Consider the following 23,362-nt stretch of genomic DNA (forward strand, 5'->3'; position numbering starts at 1 on the left):
TTTCCAGCAGAGGCTTCAGGGGAAGGATGAACCTTTTCAGTCCTTTTTAACCCATCTCCGCATCCTAGCGCAGTCATGCAACTATGATTCAACTGATTCCATGATCCGGGATCAGATCGTTTTTGGGGTCCATTCCGATTCCCTTCACCAGCAGCTCCTGAAAGTTAAGCAGCTCACCCTTATCATCGCCATCGAAACGTGGGTTCTCCACGAGCATGCTAACAACCGGTACTCCCATATCAGGGCGGCAGAAACGGCAACGCTAAACCCCCACGAGGTAGAATGGCTGCAGGCCATCAAGCAAATGCAAGGCCTGAGTCTTGATGAGAGTGGCCATTTTGCGCGCTTTTCCCGGGCTCCAGCGCATGCGCGACATGACCGAGGGGACGGCAAGACCGACCACCAGCCTGCACAGGTGCGCACGTTGTTCGACCGTACTGCGCATGCGCTTTGGCGCACGGAACGTGCTGACTTCGGTGTCATGACGTGTCCGAATTGTGGCTCCGTCCATTTAAAGCGGCAAAGTGGCAAAATCATGACACTGTCTCCAGTGTGGCAAGCTTGGCCACTACGCAGCCCTTTGCAGATCTGCTCCACTGCCCAGCACACAGCGATCCCAGCCACAGCGCAGGAGCGTCCGTTCGGTACAGCAGGCCGTGACAGACTCCGACCCCGACAGCCCACCAGATTCTGACACTGAGTGCCTCACATCCCCATTCTGGGTGGGCATCATCACTAAGCATGCGCTGCCTCTCGATGATGATGAAACACCTCCCAATACTGAGCATTGGTCCGGACGAGTGGTGTGCTACCCTTACTGTTAACAAGGCTCGCATACGTTTCAAGCTGGACACCGGCGCTTCAGCAAACCTCATTTCAAAATCTGACCTCGACACCGTCCGCGTCAGACCAAGCATTCTTCCACCAGCCTGCCAGCTCCTCGACTACAATTGCAATGCCATTGCTGCCAGTGGCTCATGCCAGCTTGAGGTGTCCAATAGGTCATTGAAAGCGACGCTGCGATTTGAAATCGTAGGACCCGACAGAGCTTCTTTGCTCGGTGCTCGGGCCTGCAAACTTCTGAACCTAGTACAACAGGTCCACACCATGTCATCCGCACAGGCAACAGCCTCACCTGATGAAAACTTCCAGGCTCAACTCGATGACATCATAGCGCAATACCATAGCGTGTTCGAAGGTATGGGCACACTCCCATACCGATACAAAATCCTACTGAAGCCAAACGCCACCCCTGTGGTTCACGCACCGCGTCGGGTGCCGACACCCCTCAAGGACCGCCTCAAGCAGCAGCTGCAAGACCTCCAGGACCAGGGCGTCATATCAAAGGTCACGGAACCCACGGACTGGGTTAGCTCCATGGTTTGCGTCAAGAAGCCGTCAGGGGAGCTTCGAATCTGTATCGACCCCAAAGATTTAAACCACAACATCATGAGGGAACATTACCCAATACCAAAACGAGGAGTTAACCAGCGAGATGGCTCATGCCAAATTCTCCACGAAGCTGGATGCCTCCAAGGGGTTTTGGCAAATACAGCCGTTCGGTCGCTACTGCTACAACCGAATGCCCTTTGGCATCATCTCTGCCTCAGAGATATTCCACCGCATAATGGAACAAATGATGGAGGGCATCGAGGGGGTGCGAGTGTACGTCGACGATGTCATAATCTGGTCCACAACTCCTCAAGAACACATCGATCGCCTCAAGCGGGTTTTCCACAGGATCCACGAGCATGGTCTCCGACTCAACAGAGTCAAATGCTCATTCGGTCAATCAGAAATCAAATTCCCTGACGACCACATTTCGCAGCAAGGCGTGCAGCCAGATGCTGACAAGGTTTCGGCGATCAACGCCATGAAGACCCCGGAGGATAAGAAGGCGGTCCTCCGCTTTCTCGGGATGGTCAACTTCCATGGGAAGTTCATCCCGAACATGGCGTCACACACCACAGCCCTCCGCCATCTCGTTAGAAAAACGACGGATTTCCAGTGGCTACCCGCTCATAAGAAAGAGTGGCGTGAGCTGAGGGCGAAACTCACCAAGGCCCCGGTGCTGGCGTTTTTCGACCCCGCCAAGGAAACAAAAGTATCCACTGACGCGAGCCAGGATGGTATTGGGGCAGTGCTCCTCCAACGGGATGACTCCTCCTCTTGGGCCCCAGTTGCATATGCCTCTAGAGCCATGACGCCCACTGAGCAACGATATGCTCAGATAGAGAAGGACTGCCTGGGCCTCCTTACAGGAATTGACAAGTTCCATGATTATGTATATGGCCTCCCAAAATTCACGGTTGAGACGGACCACAGGCCATTGGTTCATATCATCCAAAAGGACCTCAATGACATGACGCAACGGTTACAATGCATCCTCCTCAAGCTATGCCGCTACGATTTTGACCTGGTTTACACCCCGGGCAAAGAGCTCATTGTTGCAGATGCACTCTCCAGGTCTATTACCACACCGTGTGCGCAGACTGACATTGTCTGTCAAATAGACGCGCAGGTACAATTCTGTGCCTCCAACTTTCCGGCCTCTGATGAGAGGGTAATTCAAATTCGTGAGGAGACGGCCTGGGATCCTCTACTTCAGCAGGTGATGCAGAACCTCATGAATGGTGGCAGAAGGGGCAGTGTCCCCAGTTTTAAAATGTCAAGGACGATCTGACGGTGGTAGACGGCATCCTCATGAAGCTTGACAGAATTGTGATCCCACAGAGTATGCGAGATTTGGCAGTCGGCCAAATCCACCAGGGTCACCTGGGGGTCGAGAAATGTCGTTTCCGAGCTCGAGAGGCAGTATACTGGCCGGGCATCAGCCAAGACATCGCTAACACAGTCCTCAATTCCCCTACGTGTCAAAAATTCCAGCCGACCCAGCCTAAAGAAACTCTACAGCAACATGAGATGGTGACCTCCCCATGGTCCAAAGTTCGTGTTGATCTGTTCCATGCCAAGGGGCGTGACTATGTCCTCCTAGTGGACTACTTTTCCCCAAAGTGGTCAGACTGTCTGACCTCACGTCGGCGGCGGTGATCAAGGCTGCAAGGAAACGTTTGCCCAATATGGGTTCCCACTCACGGTGATGAGTGACAACGGCCCCCGCTTTTTCAGCCAGTAGTGGTCAGATTTTGCCCGACTATACAACTTTCGGCACGTCACATCAAGCCCCCACTACCCCCAGATGAATGGGAAGGCCGAAAAAGGGGTCCACATCGTAAAAAGATTATTGTGTAAGGCTGCTGACTCGGGTTCCGATTTCAGCCTGCGCTGTTGGATTATAGAGCGACCCCTCTGTGCACTGGGCTGTCCCCAGCGCAGCTCCTCATGAACCGCACACTGCGAATGACGGTTCCGGCCATCCATATTCCAGACCGTAACAACTTCCCAGTCATACAGTGGATGCAGCAGTCTCGGTCCCAAAACAAATCGGCATACGACGCCCATGCCACAGATCTCCGCGAGCTGGTCCCTGCTGATCGGGTTCGTGTTCAGCTGCCTAACAGTGGTTGGTGCGCCACAGCTGTGGTGGTCAAGCAAATGGCCCCGAGATTGTTCCTCGTTCGAATGCCTGATGGCTCTTTTCTCCGGCGCAACAGGCGGGCACTGCGCAGACTTCCACGCCCGCCACCCGACCGTGATGTCCCACCTCGCACACCGCTTCCTCTGGACGCGCCCTGCCACGAGGCCACCAATCTACCAGACATTCTACTGACCTCTGCGACCACCGCATTGGAGGCTGTCCCGCCTGTCCAGGTGCAGGCGGCCCCTGACCCACCCTTGAGGCGGTCAACCAGAATTCGTCGCCTGCCACAGACTGTTGCATGACCTTGTTATCTCATCGTTTTGACATCTGTACTGCTAGAACATGCCTGCTTACCATTGGCTGGGGACTAATGACAATCCCACAATCCTGTGGGAGTTTGAGCTTCCCCAATGAGGGGGGCGGGGAAATCATTAGCAGACTCCCTGCATAAATAGAGCTGGCCAGTTTGGAACCAGGGAGAGAGAGGAGTGAGCAGCAAGGGAAGTTGCTGCTGTTGTATATATATGTTATTGTAAATAAATGTTATTTCTTTGTATCCTGAAAACTCGTGCTGGATTCTTCGTGGCCCTCATAAAACTGGCGACGTGGGTTAAAGTGAATAGCTGTCTACACTGCTGAAGCCACCTCCCTGGATTTTTGTTGGATACAGGTTGGAAGTTGTTTTCTATAACACCATGCCTCTGTATGGACATTTGGATGTTTTTGATGCTGCGCTGGAAAGCTGGAACCAGTACGCACAACGGATGCGTTACTATTTCCGGGCAAACAACATCACCGAAAAAGAGCGCCAGGTGGTCATATTGCTCACCGCCTGCAGCCCGCATACATTTGGGGTGATTAGGAGCCTTACGTACCCAGCTGCGCCGGACACCAAAACGTTTGATGAACTTGTGAACTTAGTGGGGCAACATTTTAACCCAACCCCGTCCACGATAGTCCAACGTTAATACCGCTGAGAGGACCCCAGAAGAATCCCTTGCCGATTTTCTATTCAAGCTACGCAGGATTGCGGAGTACTCTGACTATGGTGAGACCTTGTCAGAAATGTTACGCAACAGTTTGGTTTGCGGTATTAACAATGCGGCCACCCAGAGAAAGTTGTTAGCTGAACCAACATTGACTTTTCAGCAGGCCATTCAGATAGTATTGTCCCGAAAGAGCGCAGAACGGGGAGTGCAGGAGCTACAGGGAATGGAGGTGGATGCCTTGGGGCGCAACTCCTTCTGTCCGAACGCGTCCCCCTGTACCCCTGCGGTACCTTGGGCAAGGCGACGTCCGGATCGACGCCAGTGGCCGTCGGACATTCCTCCCCGAAGGGAGCCTTCTCCAGAACCAATGGATGAGGAGCCATGTCCGTGTCAGACTTGTAGGCGCCGACTCCGTCGTGGGGGCGCCAGAGGTGCCGTTGTTCCGACCGAAACTGGGGCCAGCCCAGGGGCCATACCTTCCATTTAGATGAACCTGCGGCGACTACCCCCGAGGACGTGGAGACGGAGGATGACTGCCTGCAGCTGCATTGTGTGGCAGTCCCCCGTGTGGCCCCCATTAAAGTGACAGTACGGGTCAATGGTCACCTGCTTGAGATGGAGTTAGACACTGGCGCAGTGGTCTCCGTGATCGCCCAGAGGACATTCGACTGCATCAAGCAGGGTATACAGACCCTTACATTAACCGACACACAGGCCAGGTTGGCCACCTACACGGGGGAACCATTGGACATTGCAGGAACTACGATGACCCCTGTTGTTTATGGACGCCAGGAGGGGCGTTTCCCACTTACCGTGGTGCGCGGCCATGGGCCCAGCCTGTTGGGTCGGGACTGGTTGCACCATTTGCGGCTGCAATGGCAGCACATCCTTCAAACAGTTTCTGGAGGGTTGACTGAGGTGCTAGGACGATACCCAGATGTATTCCAGCCCGGTTTGGGGAAAATTAAAGGGGCTGTAGCCCATATCCAAGTCGAACCAGGAGCCACGCCGCGCTATGTCCGGGCGAGCCCGGTGCCTTACACCTTGCTCGAGAAGGTAGAAGGGGAGCTCACTTGTTTGGAGACTTTGGGTATCATCAGGCCCGTCCGTTTCACTGACTGGGCAGCACCAATTGTACCTGTAATGAAGCCAGATGCCACAGTTCGCTTGTGCGGCGACTATAAACTTACAATGAATACGGCTTCCCGACTCGACCGATACCCAATGCCTCGCACAGAGGACCTCTACGCGAAGCGTGCAGGCGGACTCTCGTTCACAAAATTAGACACGAGTCACGCCTACCTACAGTTGGAGCTGGACCCTGCCTCCCGGCCATAGGTAACGATTAATACACACCGGGGCCTGTATGAATATACACGTTTGCCCTTTGGAGTATCCTCCGCCTGCGCTATTTTTCAACGCATTATGGAGGGCATTTTGAGAGGTTTACCACGTGTTGCTGTCTACTTAGATGACATTTTGATCACAGGGATGTCGGAGCAGGAACATATGGAAAATTTGGAGGTTGTCCTTCGATGCTTTTCGGAGGCTGGAGTCCGTTTACGTCACACAAAGTGCGTTTTTCAGGCGAAGGAAGTAGTCTACCTGGGTTATCGGGTGGACCGCGAAGGTTTGCACCCCATCACAGAGAAGGTGCGCGCGATTCAACAGGCCCCCGCCCCGACTAACACTTTGCATCTTCGTTCGTTTCTCGGCCTCTTAAACTATTACGGAAAGTTCCTCCCCAATCTGGCAACTACGCTGGCTCCGTTGCACCTTCTGCTAAAGAATAATCACACCTGGGTTTGGGGTCAGCCGCAAGAAACTGCTTTCCGGCAGGTAAACCAACAATTGTTGTCGTCTGGGTTACTAACCCACTATGATCCTGGAAAGCCTTTGCTCGACACATGTGATGCATCCCCGTATGGTATTGGGGCCGTCCTGTCCCACAAGATGGAGAACGGGGCCGAGCGGCTGATAGCTTTCGCCTCCCGCACATTGACTGCAGCGGAAAAAAAGTACGCGCAGATCGAGGAGGGCCTGGCAGTGGTCTTTGCGGTGAAACGTTTCCACCAGTACGTATATGGCCGCCACTTCACTATCGTGGCTGATCATAAGCCTCTGTTGGGACTGTTCAGAAAGGATAAGCCAATACCGCCCATTGCTTCTGCACGGATCCAGCGCTGGGCTTTGTTGCTCGCTGCATATGAGTATTCTCTGGAGCGCAAACCAGGAACCCAGATAGGGAATGCCGACGCACTGAGCCGATTGCCTTTATCGACCGGCCCCATGTCGACCCCCACGACCGGTGAGGTGGTTGCAACCCTAAATTTTATGGACATCTTACCTGTCACGGCATCACAAATCCGTGAGTGGACCCAGACAGAGCCAGTCCTGTCAAAGATTCGGCACATAGTCCTGTATGGAGGGCAGCATAGACAGCTCCCAGGCGCGTTGCGGGCATTTTCCTCCAAGCTGTCCGAAATCAGCATGAAAGACGGCATCCTTTTGTGGGGGACGCGTGTGATTGTCCGGAAAAAGGACAGGTGCTGATACTGAGAGACTTGCACAATGGGCATCCAGGTGTGACCAAAATGCAAATGTTGGCCCGGGGTTATGTCTGGTGGCCAGGCCTCGACACCGACATTGAGAAGGTGGTCCAAAACTGCTCCATTTGCTAGGAACATCAGTAGCTTCCGCCGGCCGCGCCCCTACATCACTGGGAATGGCCAGGGCGGCCTTGGGCGCGATTGCATGCGGATTTTGTCGGCCCTTTTCAAGGATCCATGTTCCTTCTATTAATTGATGCCCAGTATAAATGGCTAGAGGTGCATAAAATGGGAGGCACAACATCCTGCGCAACAATCGAGAAGATGCGTTTGTCTTTCAGTACGCATGGCCTCCCCGAGGTGCTGGTCACGGACAACGGCACTCCGTTCACAAGTGAGGAGTTTGCGAGGTTCATGAAGATGAACGGCATACGCCATATCCGCACTGCCCCTTACCACCCGGCTTCAAATGGGTTGGCGGAGCGCGCAGTGCAGACATTCAAACGAGACCTAAAGAAGCAGTCTTCCGGGTCGATGGACACGAGACTGGCTCGTTTTTTGTTTTCATATAGGACCACCCCCCATGCGGTGATTGGGGTAGCTCCTGCAGAACTCCTAATGGTCCGGAGACTTCGCATCCGCCTTAGCATCGTTTTCCCAGACATTGGCGCAAAAGTAAGCCGCACACAAGAACGGCAGGGACATGGTTTTTCTCGGCATCGGCCGATTCGGCAGTTTACGCCCAGTGACCCAGTGTTGGTTCGGAATTTTGCTGATGGTGCCCAGTGGGTCCCTGGCGTAATCTTTCGCCAAACGGGCCCTATCTCTTACCAGGTGTAAGCCCAGGGTCGTCTCCAGCGCAAACACGTAGACCATGTTCGGTCCAGAAGACTATCCCTGCCAAAGATTCCCCTCCCCAGGAGCTCATTCCTACAGCCGCAGAGACCAGACACAATGGAAAGTATTCCTCACAATCTTCCTCTGGTGCCTCACTCAAAGCCTGCGCAGGTCGTGACAGAATCATGTGGAGATAAAGACGCCGAGATGACGGAGGCAGCAGACTCTGACTCCAAGATGGAGACACAAGGCACCTCAGAGGGTGACTCCTCGGGCCCACGGGCCGTGGATGTACAATTGTTACGCCGTTCATCACGGAAGTGCTGGTCTCCATCTCGTTACACGCCGCCCGATCCAGTGCCTCGTGCAAATGGTGTCCGGCCTGCGGCAAAACGAGTCCAACGGCCTCCTTTGCCAGGGTCTTCGGTGGATTCCTTGGACTTTGGGGGGGGGGGGGAGGTATGTTATAACCTGCCCGCTTACCATTGGCTGGGGACTAATGACAATCCCTCAATCCTGTGGGAGTATGAGCTTCCCCAATGAGGGGGGGGGGAGAAATCATTAGCAGACTCCCTGCATAAATAGAGCCGGCCAGTTTGGAACCAGGGAGAGAGAGGAATGAGCAGCAAGGGAAGTTGCTGCTGCTGTTGTATATATATGTTATTGTAAATAAATGTTATTTCTTTGTATCCTGAAAACTAGTGCTGGATTCTTCGTGGCCCTCCCAAAATGTACATATTGTTTTTTTCTCATGTGTTATCTGCCCTCTATCTGCACTAGACACCTTCCCATGTATATAAGTTAGCATGTTCTGTATATAGTCAAGTACCTGTACACATCTTCACGCACGCACACCTCTTTATTTATTACCTGAACACAATTTTTTTTATTTTAAAAGGGGGGCAGATGTCATAATATACATCCATGTATATGATGAAGTGCAGACAGGCAGTGATTGACACACATGATGACCAGTGAGCACACAGAACACAGCAGCCAATCACCAGACAGGACACGACCACTATAAAGCCAGAGGGCACCAGTTTTCCCGCTCTCTCGGGATCCAGCCTCTGAGGCAGTCAGAGCCCGTGAGCAGCAGCTCGTACAAACGCCATGTGGTAGTCAGTTAGTCTGGTCAGGCTCGCCTCAGGTCTCCAGTCAAGTCAGCATAGTGTCAACCCACAGTTAAGCATGTAATATAGTTTAGATGTTAAATAAAATCGTGTTGCATCTCATCAAGTGTTGGAAGCCTGTCTCTCTCTACACTGCATCAAACACAGTCCACATAGACCCAGTTTACCCAACACATCAGTTGTCTAAAACTATTGGGGTGGAGGTCAGGCCAGACCCAATGGTGGTGATCTTTGGGGTATCGGAAATGCCGGAGCTAATGGAGGGAAGGAGGGCCGATGTTGCGACCTTTGCCTCTCTAATTGCCCGGCGAAGGATCTTGCTGAATTGGAGGTCGGATACACTGCTGAGGGTGGGGCCTGGGTGGGAACCTGTATGTCTGTCTGCGGTTGGAAAAGATCAAATTTGAATTGAGGAGATCAGCGGAGGACTTCGAGATATGGTGGAGGTTGTTCATGACAATGTTTAGAGGAACTGTTCGTCGCATGGGGATTGGGGGGCGGAAGTAGGGTTGGTAAATTGTACAACTGTGGATTGTGAGGTTGTGGAGTTAGTTGTTATATATGTTTCTGTTTTTACACGTGTTTGCAATAAAATTCATTTGAAAAAAGCTATGTGGAAACAGTCCTAATTGATAGCTCTTGCAAACAACTGACAGCCACAGAACAAAATGGCTTCTTTCTGTGTGGTATTATTTTTCATGAATCATTCTTATATAACTGCAAGTGGGCTATACTGTCTCCTGTTTACATAACATAGGTATAACACCCAGTTTAGTGAAACTCCAACAGGTTATTAGTGTGGGACCCTCGGCTTTAGACTCTGCCAGATTGACAGCAATATACTGAAATACTTAACCATGAGAAACTGAGGACAGCATGGGGGTTTGATGATGAAATGTGCAGGATTGGTGGATTGGCCATGCTAAATTGCCCCTTAATTGGAACGTTTTTGTTAAAAAAAAGTCACACTCGTAGTACCTCTAAGGTTGCCAATCCTTTCTTCTCTGTAGGAAACAAATAATAAAAGGGGCCATAGAAGCATCCTATATCAAAAAAGGGAATATATTTAATAAAAACACGAGAAGCAAAAGACATTTCTCTTCATCCCAGTCCGAAATAATTGACCCCTTATCCTGAGACTACATCCCTGTCTTTTAGATTCCCCAGCCAGGGAAAGCAATCTCTCAGTATCTATCATGTTTAGCACCTTCAGAATTTTGTATGTTTCAATACCACCTCTAGAACACAGTGAAACTACAAAAAAAACCTGAAGACAATAAATTAAAGCCAAAAGAGAGCAAACAGGAGAAAGAAGCAGCACCTGACAGATATAAAACTAACTGAGGTGAAAGCTATGAAGAGTGCTTGCTGTGGGTTGTTCACACATTTTAATAAATTTTAATAATCTTTATTGTTGCAAGTAGGCTTACATTAAAACTGCAATGAAGTTACTGTGAAAAGCCCCTCGTCGCCACATTCCGGCGCCTGTTAGGATATACAGACGGAGAATTCAGATAGGGGCAGCAGGGTAGCATGGTGGTTAGCATAAATGCTTCACAGCTCCAGGGTCCCAGGTTCGATTCCCGGCTGGGTCACTGTCTGTGTGGAGTCTGCACGTCCTCCCCCTGTGTGCGTGGGTTTCCTCCGGGTGCTCCGGTTTCCTCCCACAGTCCAAAGATGTGCGGGTTAGGTGGATTGGCCATGCTAAATTGCCCGTAGTGTCCTAATAAAAGTAAGGTTAAGGGGGGGGGTTGTTGGGTTATGGGTATAATGAAATGAAATGAAATGAAAATCGCTTATTGTCACGAGTAGGCTTCAATGAAGTTACTGTGAAAAGCCCCTAGTCGCCACATTCCGGCGCCTGTCCGGGGAGGCTGGTACGGGAATCGAACCGTGCTGCTGGCCTGCTTGGTCTGCTTTAAAAGCCAGCGATTTAGCCGAGTGAGCTAAACCAACCCCTCAATTGATGTTGTCTATATGGATGACAATGGTATATGGTCTATATGAATTTAAGAAAGCATGTGACAATGTACCATATAAAAAGGTTGTTAACAAAATTGAGCCTCATGAATCGGAAGATCTGGAGCACACCAGAATGACAGGGAGTGGGATAGCTTCGGACAATGCTCGGCACAACATCGAGGGCTGAAGGGCCTGTTCTGCGCTGTACTGTTCTATGTTCTATCATGGCCAGCTTGAACAAAAAAAATGTCTTGAGGGCAGAAAACAGCAAGTCATTGTAAATAGTTATTATTCAGTGCTGGATGACAGACAGTGGTATACCCCAAGGGACAGTGCTTTTTTGATATAGATATTTGATATGATATTGGAACTAAACTTGGAAGAATGGCAAACAGTGAAGATGATATAAATTTACTATAACAAGACATAGATAGACCAGAGGCCACTATTCCAAGGTTTGGGGAAAGAGATACAGGGAAGATGTGTGGAAGAAGCTTTTTTACGCAGCAAATGATAATGACCTACTATCTTCCTCAGCATCTTCAGCTTTGAAAAGACTTACTATCTTTTAATAGTAATCAAGACCACTGGTTTACGGTTTCTGTGCAAATATGCAATCTTGGAGTTTGAGCCTGAGTCACTATCAGTTGCTCCCACACCAATTTGCAGGCCTGAAATACCATTGTGCCATTCCATCAACAAGGATATGTGATAAACAATGAATACATGATGATTATTATCTCTATGTAGCTATTAAATACTATATAATGTAACAGGAGCTGCTTTATACAATTTAAAAACAAAATTATTCCAACATTTACACATTTTAAAAGACAAAACTATTTTATCCTGTCATGTTAATCTCTGGTCAAAACTGTTTAAAAAACAAAAAAAAGTTTATGCAAATCCAGTGAGGCATATCTTATGCACAAAAATATGAGATAAATAATTCTATTCTGAGTTCACAGGCTTTCCTTTGCCTGTTGATTTAAATCTTTAAATTGACAGTGATTTTTTAAAATACGAAACCTTAAGGAACTCCCATTAAATCAAACCGTGATAAAAGCGGATAGTTTGCTAAATTATTAAGATTATGTGACTGATATATTTCAAACATCAGGTTTTACATTCCAAGCAATGCTCTTTAGTCACTGTTTAAAACTCTTGCCTTTAATAACTGTAAGATAAAAACATGAATTGAATATATCAAAAATTAAAAATTTGGTTGAACGATGCATAGCAAATGGCAATGTAGCTCTGTTTCATCATTTATTGTGCAATTACATTATCAGCATTTAATACCATGTCATGATTAAAAAGACTATGCTACATATTCTCTTTCTTCATTCTCTACCAGAATACTGTCATCTGTAACTTGATCTGTTGGATTATACTGGATGGAATTAAATCCATTTGCAGCAAGACATTTTCTTTTGACCACATACCACGTGGCTATTGAAATTATCACCAAAATTGCAGCAGCTGTGACGATTAATGCTGTTGGTAATACATTATTTTTGTTGTCTGCAACAAAAAAAAATACATTTGTTAACCATTTGGACCTAATAAAGTAATATATTATTACAATCTTTCTGGCCCATGAGGGACAAGATTGTATGATCACTGTTAATTTGTCATCTGAAGTAATGAAGTGTCAATGATAACATGGATGTGGCTATTTAATTAAGCTTGTGAGTTGAAACTGAATATTCTGTCTACGGGCAGCCTTTCCAGTCTGAAAGCAACCATATTCTGAAAGGGAGCCAAAAGATTAGATACAAGCTAACAAGGATCTCCTAATATAAAGGGTTAAATGCTAAACCTTTTTTGATGCTAATACTGGGTATTCTGTACTGGTAAACCATAGTTTTACAGCACATGCCAGTGCATCACATGGAGCCAGAAACTGCTGGGAAGTTGCTTCATTATAATGATGGTCACCATTATGAATTTATATAAAATCCAGGCATTTGCAGAGTAAATATGTTTCTGATTCTCCACGTTTCTCTGAATGAATTGATCTACTTCATCGTTAGCACTGCCGAAGGCAATAAAAAGCCATGAAATTAACTTACATGAAATGAACTGCATTGAACTGAATAGTAAATGTGAAATTATTAGATTTATTGAGTTATCGTGATTTCCTGTCAGAGTCATTCTGGGCTGGGAATGAATGTCATAGAGAACCCCGTTAAAGAGGTGATTGATGATCCTGGCATGACAGTCAACTTTAGGGGCCAGGAAAGGGAACAATGAAGCTCTGGAATTTCACTTTAGCTGTTAGTGGATTGTTCCTGGAAATTGTTTCACCCTATTAGCTGCCAGTTATTTTTGTGCCAGTCTTGCCACCCACAATCCTATTAGCGTTGAATTGCAATCATTTACAGGGCACAAGCCGCATTGACATTAAGAGGATGGTGACCCATTTAAAAGCAAGTTGGATAGATTTTTAATTCAGAAAAATAATTCACTGTATACAGTAAATGAATAACTTGAGACATAATGTAATAGGGCAGCCTGCTTTGAGAGGGAACTGGTGACTTTGGACATATGGTTCCCAAAAATCTCTGAAACTGCTGTTTTCCTTGATTCTGGATCTGTTCAGACTATTGATAGCGTTGGATGCTATGATTAGTCACCAACTTCATCACTGCAGCACAAGAATATCAGAAATAAGAGCAGCAGTATAGCGTACAGACAGCATCTGTGGAAAGAGAACGGAGCTAATGTTTCGAGTCTTGCCCTAGCTTTGACAAAGAGTCATCAAGAATTTGGATGGCAAGGACAGAACTAACCTTTACCACCCACACCCTCCACCCTTCTCCCTGCTTATCCTCTTCCCAAGGAGATTTTTAGGAGAAAGAAATTGCACAAATCCTGAAATCAACATCAGCCTAAGATGATAAAACCTTATTAAATCAGGATAACCAACAATGAAGGACATCTTGGGAGTAGCAATACTTATCTACCCTGCAAACGGATAAATTGACAACATTAGCAGACAACATGAGTATCGGGAGTAAAGTCCAGGATAATAAATGAGGAACAAGGCAATCATCAGTATAAAGACCACTCTACTGGCGTAAGATGAAAGGCAGACATCCAGGATAAAATAGGACCTGAAATGGAGAGCACTCTTCATTTGAGCTACCCAGGCCTCCAGATTTGAGATTCCCGAAACATGGCAACGAGTTCTCAAACTCGGCTGCGAACCTATCTGCCACCTGACCAAAGACACCAGGCACGACCGGGCTTCTCATCGGTTCCTCTACATCCTCACCCGAACCCCTTAGGATGGACGCCGGCCATGCAACAGGAACTCAACTGTGCGCAGGCCGGGTTTCCACCAGAGACCATACTCTCTCTATTACAAGAACCTTCTTGTGCCCCGTTGCCACCTCTATCAAGAACACCTTGCAACTCTTAAATTTGGGTTTTAACATCCTGCACCACAGAGCAAGACTGTCAGATGGATCACCTTATCGCTAGCAGCCATCAACCGTCGTGGTGCACCATACCGTCAGGGCGGGAACTTTCAAAGGCAGCTGCGCTACCAAGAACCAGCCCACCCATTCCTTCCAGTCACCATGAAGCAACGAGGATTAAAGCATATTGTCTCAACTTAAAAGGGCTGAAACATTGACCAACTAATATCGGAACATAGTAAAAAGCCACGTAAACCGAGAAAAGACATAAAAGAAATGTTCACAAGGATAAAAACCAAGACTGAAAGATGAGCAGAGGTGGAGCTTGCAAAAACGGCAGCTGCTCCCATCACATCATCCCCTGTGGTTGACTCTTAAATGCCCAGAGGGTTGGGCAATAAATACTGGCCCAGTCAGCAAAGTCCACATGCATGAACAAATATAAAAAATACTCACCACTTGAACATTTTTCTCCATCAGGCACAGCTACTAGAAAAAATATAAAAACATACATAAGTTTAAGAGTGAAGTTACATGTTGGATGCAGCACAGTAATGCTCAGGTTTTCACCAGTGACTCTCAATGGGTTTACAAATTAAGCTGTAAAGCTACAAATAAATCATGGTGGGCGGCAGACGGCTGGCAGCTGCATGCCCTAATAGTGCCCTAATTTGAGGCAATGCCCTAGTTTATCTGCACTGTCTCAGCACCCAATCCCCCCCCCCAGAGGCTCACCAACCCCCTCCCACCCCTCACAAACCCACCAGCACCCCATAGCATCCTCACCCCTCAGACCCGCCAGCACCCCTACCCCTCAGACTCTCCTGTACCCCCTCCCACTCAGGCTCACCAGTGGCCCCACCCCTAACATCTTCACCAACATCCTCACCCCCCAAACAGACTCCCAGCACCCCCAACCCCAAACAGACTCCCCAGCACCCCAAAAACAGACTCCCCAGGACTTCCCAACCCCCAAACAGACTCCCCAGCACCCCCACCGCCAGACACGCCCCAGCACCCCAAAACAGACTCCCGAGCACTACCAACCAGACACCCCAGCACCCCAACCCCCCAACCCCCCAGCACCCCAAAACAGACTCCCGAGCACCCCCAACCCCCAAACAGACACCCCAGCACCTCCAAACCCAAAACAGACTCCCAGCACCCCCAACTCCCCAAACAGACTCCCCAGCACCCCCAGATGCCCAGCACCCCAAAACAGACTCCCGAGCACTCCCAACCCCCAAACAGCCACCCCAGCACCTCCAACCACCAAACAGACACCCCAGCACCCCCAACCCCCAAACAGACTCCCCAGCACTCCCAACCCCCAACCAGACACCCCAGCACCCCCAACCCCCAAACAGACTCCCCAGCACCCCGAATCCCCAAACAGACTCCCCAGCACTCCCAACCCCCAACCAGACACCCCAGCACCCCCAACCCCCAAACAGACTCCCGAGCATTCCCAACCACCAACCAGACACCCCAGCACCCCCAACCCCCAGATTCCCGAGCACTCCCAACCCCCAAACAGACTCCCCAGCACCCCGAATCCCCAAACAGACTCCCCAGCACTCCCAACCCCCAAACAGACTCACTAGCACCCCCCACCCCCAAACAGACTCCCCATCACCCCCAAACCCCAAACAGACTCCCCAGCACCCCGAATCCCCAAACAGACTCCCCAGCACTCCCAACCCTCAAACAGACTCACAAGCACCCCAACCCCAAACAGACTCCCCAGCACCCCCCACCCCCAAACAGACTCCCCAGCACCCCGAATCCCAAACAGACTCCCCAGCACTCCCAACCCCAAACAGACTCCCCAGCACCCGAATCCCCAAACAGACACCCCAGCACCCCCAACCTCCAAACAGACTCCCCAGCACCCCCACCCCCAAACAGACTCCCCAGCACCCCCAACCCCCAACAGACTCCCCAGCACTCCCAACCCCCAAAACAGACTCCCCAGCACTCCCAACCCCCAAACAGACTCCCCAGCACCCCCAACCCCCAAACAGACTCCCCAGCACCCCCAACCCCCAAACAGACTCCCCAGCACCCCCAACCCCCAAACAGACTCCCCAGCACTCCCAACCCCCAAACAGACTCCCCAGCACTCCCAACCCCCAAACAGACTCCCCAGCACCCCGAACCCCCAAACAGACTCACTAACACCCCACCCAAACAGACTCACTAGCACCCATCACGGACTCACTGGCTGTCAGATGTACCAGGGCCCACCCCAGACCTCAGTACCACCCCCACCTCTCTCATGACACATCAACACCCCACCCCCACTCTCACAGACACATCAGCACCCCACTCCCACTCTTAGTCACATCAGTACCCCAACCCCACTCTCAGACACATCAGCACCCACCCCACCCCCACTGACACATCATCACCCCACCCCCACTGACACATCAGCACCCCATCCCACTCCCACACACATCAGCACCCCACCCCCACTGACACATCAGCACCCCACTCCCACAGACAATCAGTACCCCCCCCCACTGACACATCAGCACCCCACCCCCACTGACACATCAGCACCCCACCCCCACTGACACATCAGCACCCCACCCCCACTGAACATCAGCCACCCACCCCACAGACACATCAGCACCCCCAACCCACTGACACATCAGCACCCCACCCCCCACTGACACATCAGCACCCCACCCCCACTCTTAGTCACATCAGTACCCCACCCCACCCCCACTGACACATCAGCACCCCACCCCCAACTGACACATCAGCCACCCCACCCCCACTCCACAGACACATCAGCACCCCATCCCCACAGACACATCAGCACCCCACCCCCACTGACACATCAGCACCCCACCCCCACTCCCACAGACACATCAGCACCCCACCCCCACAGACACATCAGCACCCCACCCCCACTGACACATCAGCACCCCACCCCCACTGACACATCAGCACCCCACCCCCACTGACACATCAGCACCCCACCCCCACTCTCAGACACATCAGTGCCCCACCCCCACTCCCAGACACATCAGCACCCCACCCCCACTCTCAGACACATCAGTGCCCCACCCCCCACTCTCAGACACATCAGCACCCCACCCCCAGACACATCACCCCCACTCTCACAGACACATCAGCACACACCCCACTGACACATCAGCCCCCCACCCCCACTGACACATCAGCACCCCACCCCCACTCTCCGACACATCAGCACCCCACTCCCCACTCCCACTGACACATCAGCACACCACCCCCCACTGACACATCAGTACCCCAACCCCACTCCCAGACACATCAGCACCCCCACCCCACTGACACATCAGCATCCCACCCCCACGCTCACAGACACATCAGCACCCCACCCCCACTGACAGATCAACACACACCCCCACTCTCACAGACACAGCAGTGCCCACCCCCCAGACACATCAGCACCCCACCCCCACTGACACATCAGCTCCCATCCCTGCTTCAGACACATTCAACAACACCCCACCCCCCCTCTCACAGACACATCAGCACCCCACCCCCACTCCCAGACACATCAGCACCCCCCCCCCTCACAGACACATCAGTACCCCCACCCCCACTCTCACAAACATATCAGTACCCCACCCCCACTCTCAGACACATCAGTACCCCACCCCCACAGACACATCAGCACCCCCCCTCACAGACACATCAGTACCCCACCCCCACTCTCACAGACACAGCAGTGCCCCACCCCCACTCTCACAGACACATCAGTACCCCACCCCCACAGACACATCAGCACCCACACCCTCACAGGACACATCAGTACCCGAATCCCCAAACAGACACCCCAGCACCCCCAACCCCCAAACAGACTCCCCAGCACTCCCAACCCCCAAACAGACTCCCCAGCACCCCCCACCCCCAAACAGACTCCCCAAGCACCTCCAACCCCCAAACAGACTCCCCATCACCCCCAACCCCAAACAGACTCCCCAGCACCCCCAACCCCCAAACAGACTCCCCAGCACCCCCAACCACAAAACAGACTCCCCAGCACTCCCACCCCCCAAACAGACTCCCCAGCACCCCGAATCCCCAAACAGACTCCCAGCACCCCCCAAACCCCAAACAGACTCCCCAGCACCCCCAACCCCCAAACAGACTCCCCAGCACCCCCAAACCCCAAACAGACTCCCGAGCATTCCCAACCCCCAAACAGACTTCCCAGCACTCCCAACCCCCAAAACAGACTCACTAGCACCCCAACCCCCAAACAGACTCCCAGCACCCCAAACCCCAAACAGACTCCCCAGCACCCGAATCCCCAAACAGACTCCCCAGCACCCCAACCCCCAAACAGACTCCCCAGCACCCGAATCCCCAAACAGACACCCTAGCATCCCAACCCCAAACAGATCCCCAGCACCCCAACCCCAAACAGACTCCCCAGCACCCCCAACCCCCAAACAGACTCCCCAGCACTCCCAACCCCCAAACAGACTCCCCAGCACTCCCAACCCCAAACAGACTCCCCAGCACTCCCAACCCCAAACAGACTCCCCAGCACTCCAACCCCCAAACAGACTCCCCAGCACCCCACCCCCCAACAGACTCCCCAGCACTCCCAACCCCCAAACAGACTCCCCAGCACCCCCAACCCCCAAACAGACTCCCCAGCTCCCAACATGACTCCACTAGCAACCCCAAACAGAACCTCAGAGACCCCCCATCCTCCAAACACTCCTAGCATCCTAAACCCCATCATGACATCCCACCTGGCTGTCAGAGGTGTACCAGGAGCCCACCCCCAGACACTCTCAGTACCCCACCCCCCACTCTCACTGACACATCAACACCCACCCCACTACTCCTCACAGACACATCAGCACCCCACCCCCACCGACACATCATTACCCCCACCCCCACTTCGCAGACGACATCACCACCCCACCCCCACTCCCAGACCACATCAGCACCCCCACTTCCCACTCTTAGGCACATCAGTACCCAACCCCACTCTCAGAACACATCAGCACCAGCCACCGCCCACCCCACGCACCGGACACATCAGCACCCCACCCCACTGGACACATCAGCACCCCATCCCCATGTCCCACAAGCACATCAGCACCCCACCCCACTGACCAATCAGCACCCCACTCCACAGACACATCAGTACCACCACCGTGCCCACTGACACATCAGCACCCCACCCCCACTGACACATCAGCACCCCACCCCCACTGACACACTCAGCAACCCCACCCCCACAGACACTCAGCACCCCACCCCACTGACACATCAGCACCCCACCCCCACTGACCACATCAGCACCCCACCCCCACTGACAAATCAGCACCCCACCCCCCACTCTTAGTCACAATCAGTACCCCACCCCACCCCCACTGACCACATCAGCACCCCACCCCACTGACACATCAGCACCCCACCACCCACTCCCACAGACACATCAGCACCCCATCCCCACAGACCACATCAGCACCCCACCCCCCATGACACATCAGCACCCCACCCCCACTCCCACAGACACATTCAGCACCCCACCCCCACAGACACATCAGCACCCCACCCCCCCCTCCCCACAGACACATCAGCACCCCCCCCCCACTGACACATCAGCACCCCACCCCACTGACACATCAGCACCCCACCCCCCACTCTCAGACACATCAGTGCCCCACCCCCACCTCCCAGACACATCAGCACCCACCCCCACTCTCAGACACATCAGTGCCCCACCCCACTCTCACTGACACATCAGCACACACCACCACTGACACATCAGAAACCTACCACCCCCACTGACACATCAGCACCCCACCCCCACTCTCAGACACATCAGTGCCCCACCCCCACTCCCAGACACATCAGCCACCCACCCCCACTCTCAGACACATCAGTGCCCCACCCCCACTGACACATCAGCACCCCACCCCCACTCTCAGACACATCCGTGCCCCACCCCCACTCCCAGACACATCAGCACCCCACCCCCACTCTCAGACACATCAGCACACACCCCCACTGACACATCAGCACCCCACCCCCACTCTCAGACACATCAGCACCCCACCCCCACTCCCAGACACATCAGTACCCCACCCCCAGACACATCAGCACCCCCACTCTCACAGACACATCAGCACCCCACCCCCACTCTCACAGACACATCAGTACCCCACCCCCAGACACATCAGCACCCCCACTCTCACAGACACATCAGCACCCCACCCCCACTCTAACAGACACATCAGCACCCCACCCCCATTCTCACAGACACATCAGCACCCCCACTCTCACAGACACATCAGCACCCCACCCCCACTCTCACAGACACGTCAGCACCCCACCCCACTCTCACAGACACATCAGCACCCCACCCCCACTGACACATCAGCATCCACCCCCCACTCTCACAGACACATCAGCACCCCACCCCCACTGACACATCAGCATCCCACCCCCACTCTCACAGACACATCAGCACCCCACCCCCACTGACACATCAGCATCCCACCCCCACTCTCACAGACACATCAGCACCCCACCCCCACTGACACATCAGCATCCCACCCCCCGCTCCCAGACACATCAGCACCCCCCCCCCTCACAGACACATCAGCACCCCACCCCCACTCCCCAGACACATCAGCACCCCCCTCACAGACCCATCAGCACCCCACTCCCACTGACACATCAGCAACCACCCCCACTGACACATCAGTACCCCAACCCCCCTCCCAGACACATCAGCACCCCACCCCCACGCTCACAGACACATCAGCAACCCCACCCCCACGCTCACAGACACATCAGCATCCCACCCCCACGCTCACAGACACATCAGCACCCCACCCCCACTGACAGATCAACACACACCCCCCTCTCACAGACACAGCAGTGCCCCCACCCCCACAGACACATCAGCACCCCACCCCACTGACACATCAGCATCCCATCCCTGCTCTCAGACACATCAACACCCCACCCCCGCTCTCACAGACACATCAGCACCCAACCCCCACTCCCAGACACATCAGCACCCCCCCCCCTCACAGACACATCAGTACCCCACCCCCACTCTCACAAACATATCAGTACCCCACCCCCACTCTCAGACACATCAGTACCCCACCCCCACAGACACATCAGCACCCCCCCTCACAGACACATCAGTACCCCACCCCCACTCTCACAGACACAGCAGTGCCCCACCCCCACTCTCACAGACACATCAGTACCCCACCCCCACAGACACATCAGCACCCACACCCTCACAGACACATCAGTTACCCCACCCTACTCTCACAGACACATCAGTACCCCATCCCACTCTCAGACACAGCTGTGCCCCACCCCCACTCCCAGCCACATCAGTACCCCATCCCCACAGACACATCAGCACCCCAACCTCCACTCTCACAGACACATCAGCACCCCACCCCCACTCCCAGACACATCAGTACCCCCACCCCCACAGACACGTCAGCACCCCACCCCCACTCTTACAGACACATCAGTACCCCACCCCCCACTCTCACAGACACATCAGTACCCCACCCCCACTCTCACAGACACATCAGTACTCCACCCCCACTCTCACAGACACATCAGTACCCCAACCCACTCTCACAGACACATCAGTACCCCACCCCTACTCTCACAGACACATCAGCACCCCATCCCACTCTCAGACACAGCTGTGCCCCACCCCCACTCCCAGCCACTTCAGCACCCCACCCCCACAGACACATCCGCACCACCACCCCCACTCTCACAGACACTCAGCACCCCACCCCCACTCTCACAGACACATCAGCACCCCACCCCCACTCTCACAGACACATCAGCACCCCACCCCCACTCTCATAGACACATCAGAACCCCACCCCCACTGACATATTAGCACCCCACCCCCACTCTCTTAGATCACCTGCACCCCCCACACTGGCTTTCAGGCTTGCCAGCCCCTCTGCTCGAAATGTATCTGCAAACCGCTACCCTATCCAACTCCCTCATAGATTTGGCACCCTGGCCACCCTTCCCCAATGAGACTCATCAGAACCCTATCTTCCGTGCTCTCTGCCTCAACAGCACCCCCCCCCCCCCCCCCACCCCCCCACCCACCCCTACCGACTCACCAGCAACTCCACTCCTTCACCACTGGATGTCAAAGTGTATCACGATAGCCCTACATATAACTATGGTAACCACTGTTACACCTGTATTAGGTGATGTATGGTAGGACCTGTACTACAGGTTCGCCGGTAGTCCCTGCCTGCTGGCTCCGCCCAGTAGGCAGAGTATAAATAATGTGTGTCCTCCATGCAGCAGCCATTTCGCCAGCTGCTGTGGGAGGCCACAAATCTGAGAGCAATAAAGCCCTCAGTTGTACTCAACTCTTGTCTTTGTTCAATTGATCGTGTATCAATTTATTGCTCGAAGATTTTCTAAAATGGACCTCCGTATCAAGCCAGATCGCCTGCACTGGACCCACAATCAAGCGATGGCAAAAAGGACTTTAATCACTGGCTAGCTTGTTTCGAAGCGTATATCAACTCGGCGCCCAGCGCTATCTCGGAGGCTCAGAAGATACAGATCCTGTACTCAAGGTTGAGCTCCAACATTTTCCCCGCTGATCCAGGACGCGCCGACCTATGCCGAAGCCATGATGCTTCTCAAAGAAAACTACGCGCAGAAGCGAACACGCTCTTCGCCAGGCACGTACTCGCCACTCGCACTCAACTCCCTGATGAGTCCATCGAAGACTTCTGGCGGGTCCTAATCCTACTACATCCGGTACTGTGACTGTTAGACCGTTATGGCCACTGAACATTCAAACCTCCTTTGAGGGACGCGTTCGTTATGGGGATTGGTCGGACCTCATACGCAAAGACTGTTAGAGGGGGCCTCACTCGAT

At 52.6% G+C, this 23,362-nt stretch overlaps 1 protein-coding gene across 3 annotated transcripts in view; it reads right to left on the bottom strand.

The window, feature by feature from the left end:
• Positions 1-12,159: 12,159 nt before the first annotated feature.
• cd302 (CD302 molecule) overlaps positions 12,160-23,362 on the bottom strand; it is a 63,444-nt gene continuing 52,241 nt past the window's right edge. For 2 of the 3 annotated variants that reach the window (XM_038789640.1, XM_038789638.1), the window contains 2 exons: positions 14,893-14,925; positions 12,160-12,535 (listed from right to left, as the gene is read on the bottom strand). In XM_038789640.1, coding sequence (XP_038645568.1) covers positions 12,333-12,535; positions 14,893-14,925 — 236 coding nt within the window. In that variant the 3' untranslated portion in view covers positions 12,160-12,332. The remainder of the gene's footprint in view (positions 12,536-14,892; positions 14,926-23,362) is intronic. The other variant, XM_038789639.1, reaches the window with a different exon arrangement.

Source organism: Scyliorhinus canicula, chromosome 2 (assembly GCF_902713615.1).
Source record: "Scyliorhinus canicula chromosome 2, sScyCan1.1, whole genome shotgun sequence".
NCBI classification, from domain to species: domain Eukaryota; kingdom Metazoa; phylum Chordata; class Chondrichthyes; order Carcharhiniformes; family Scyliorhinidae; genus Scyliorhinus; species Scyliorhinus canicula.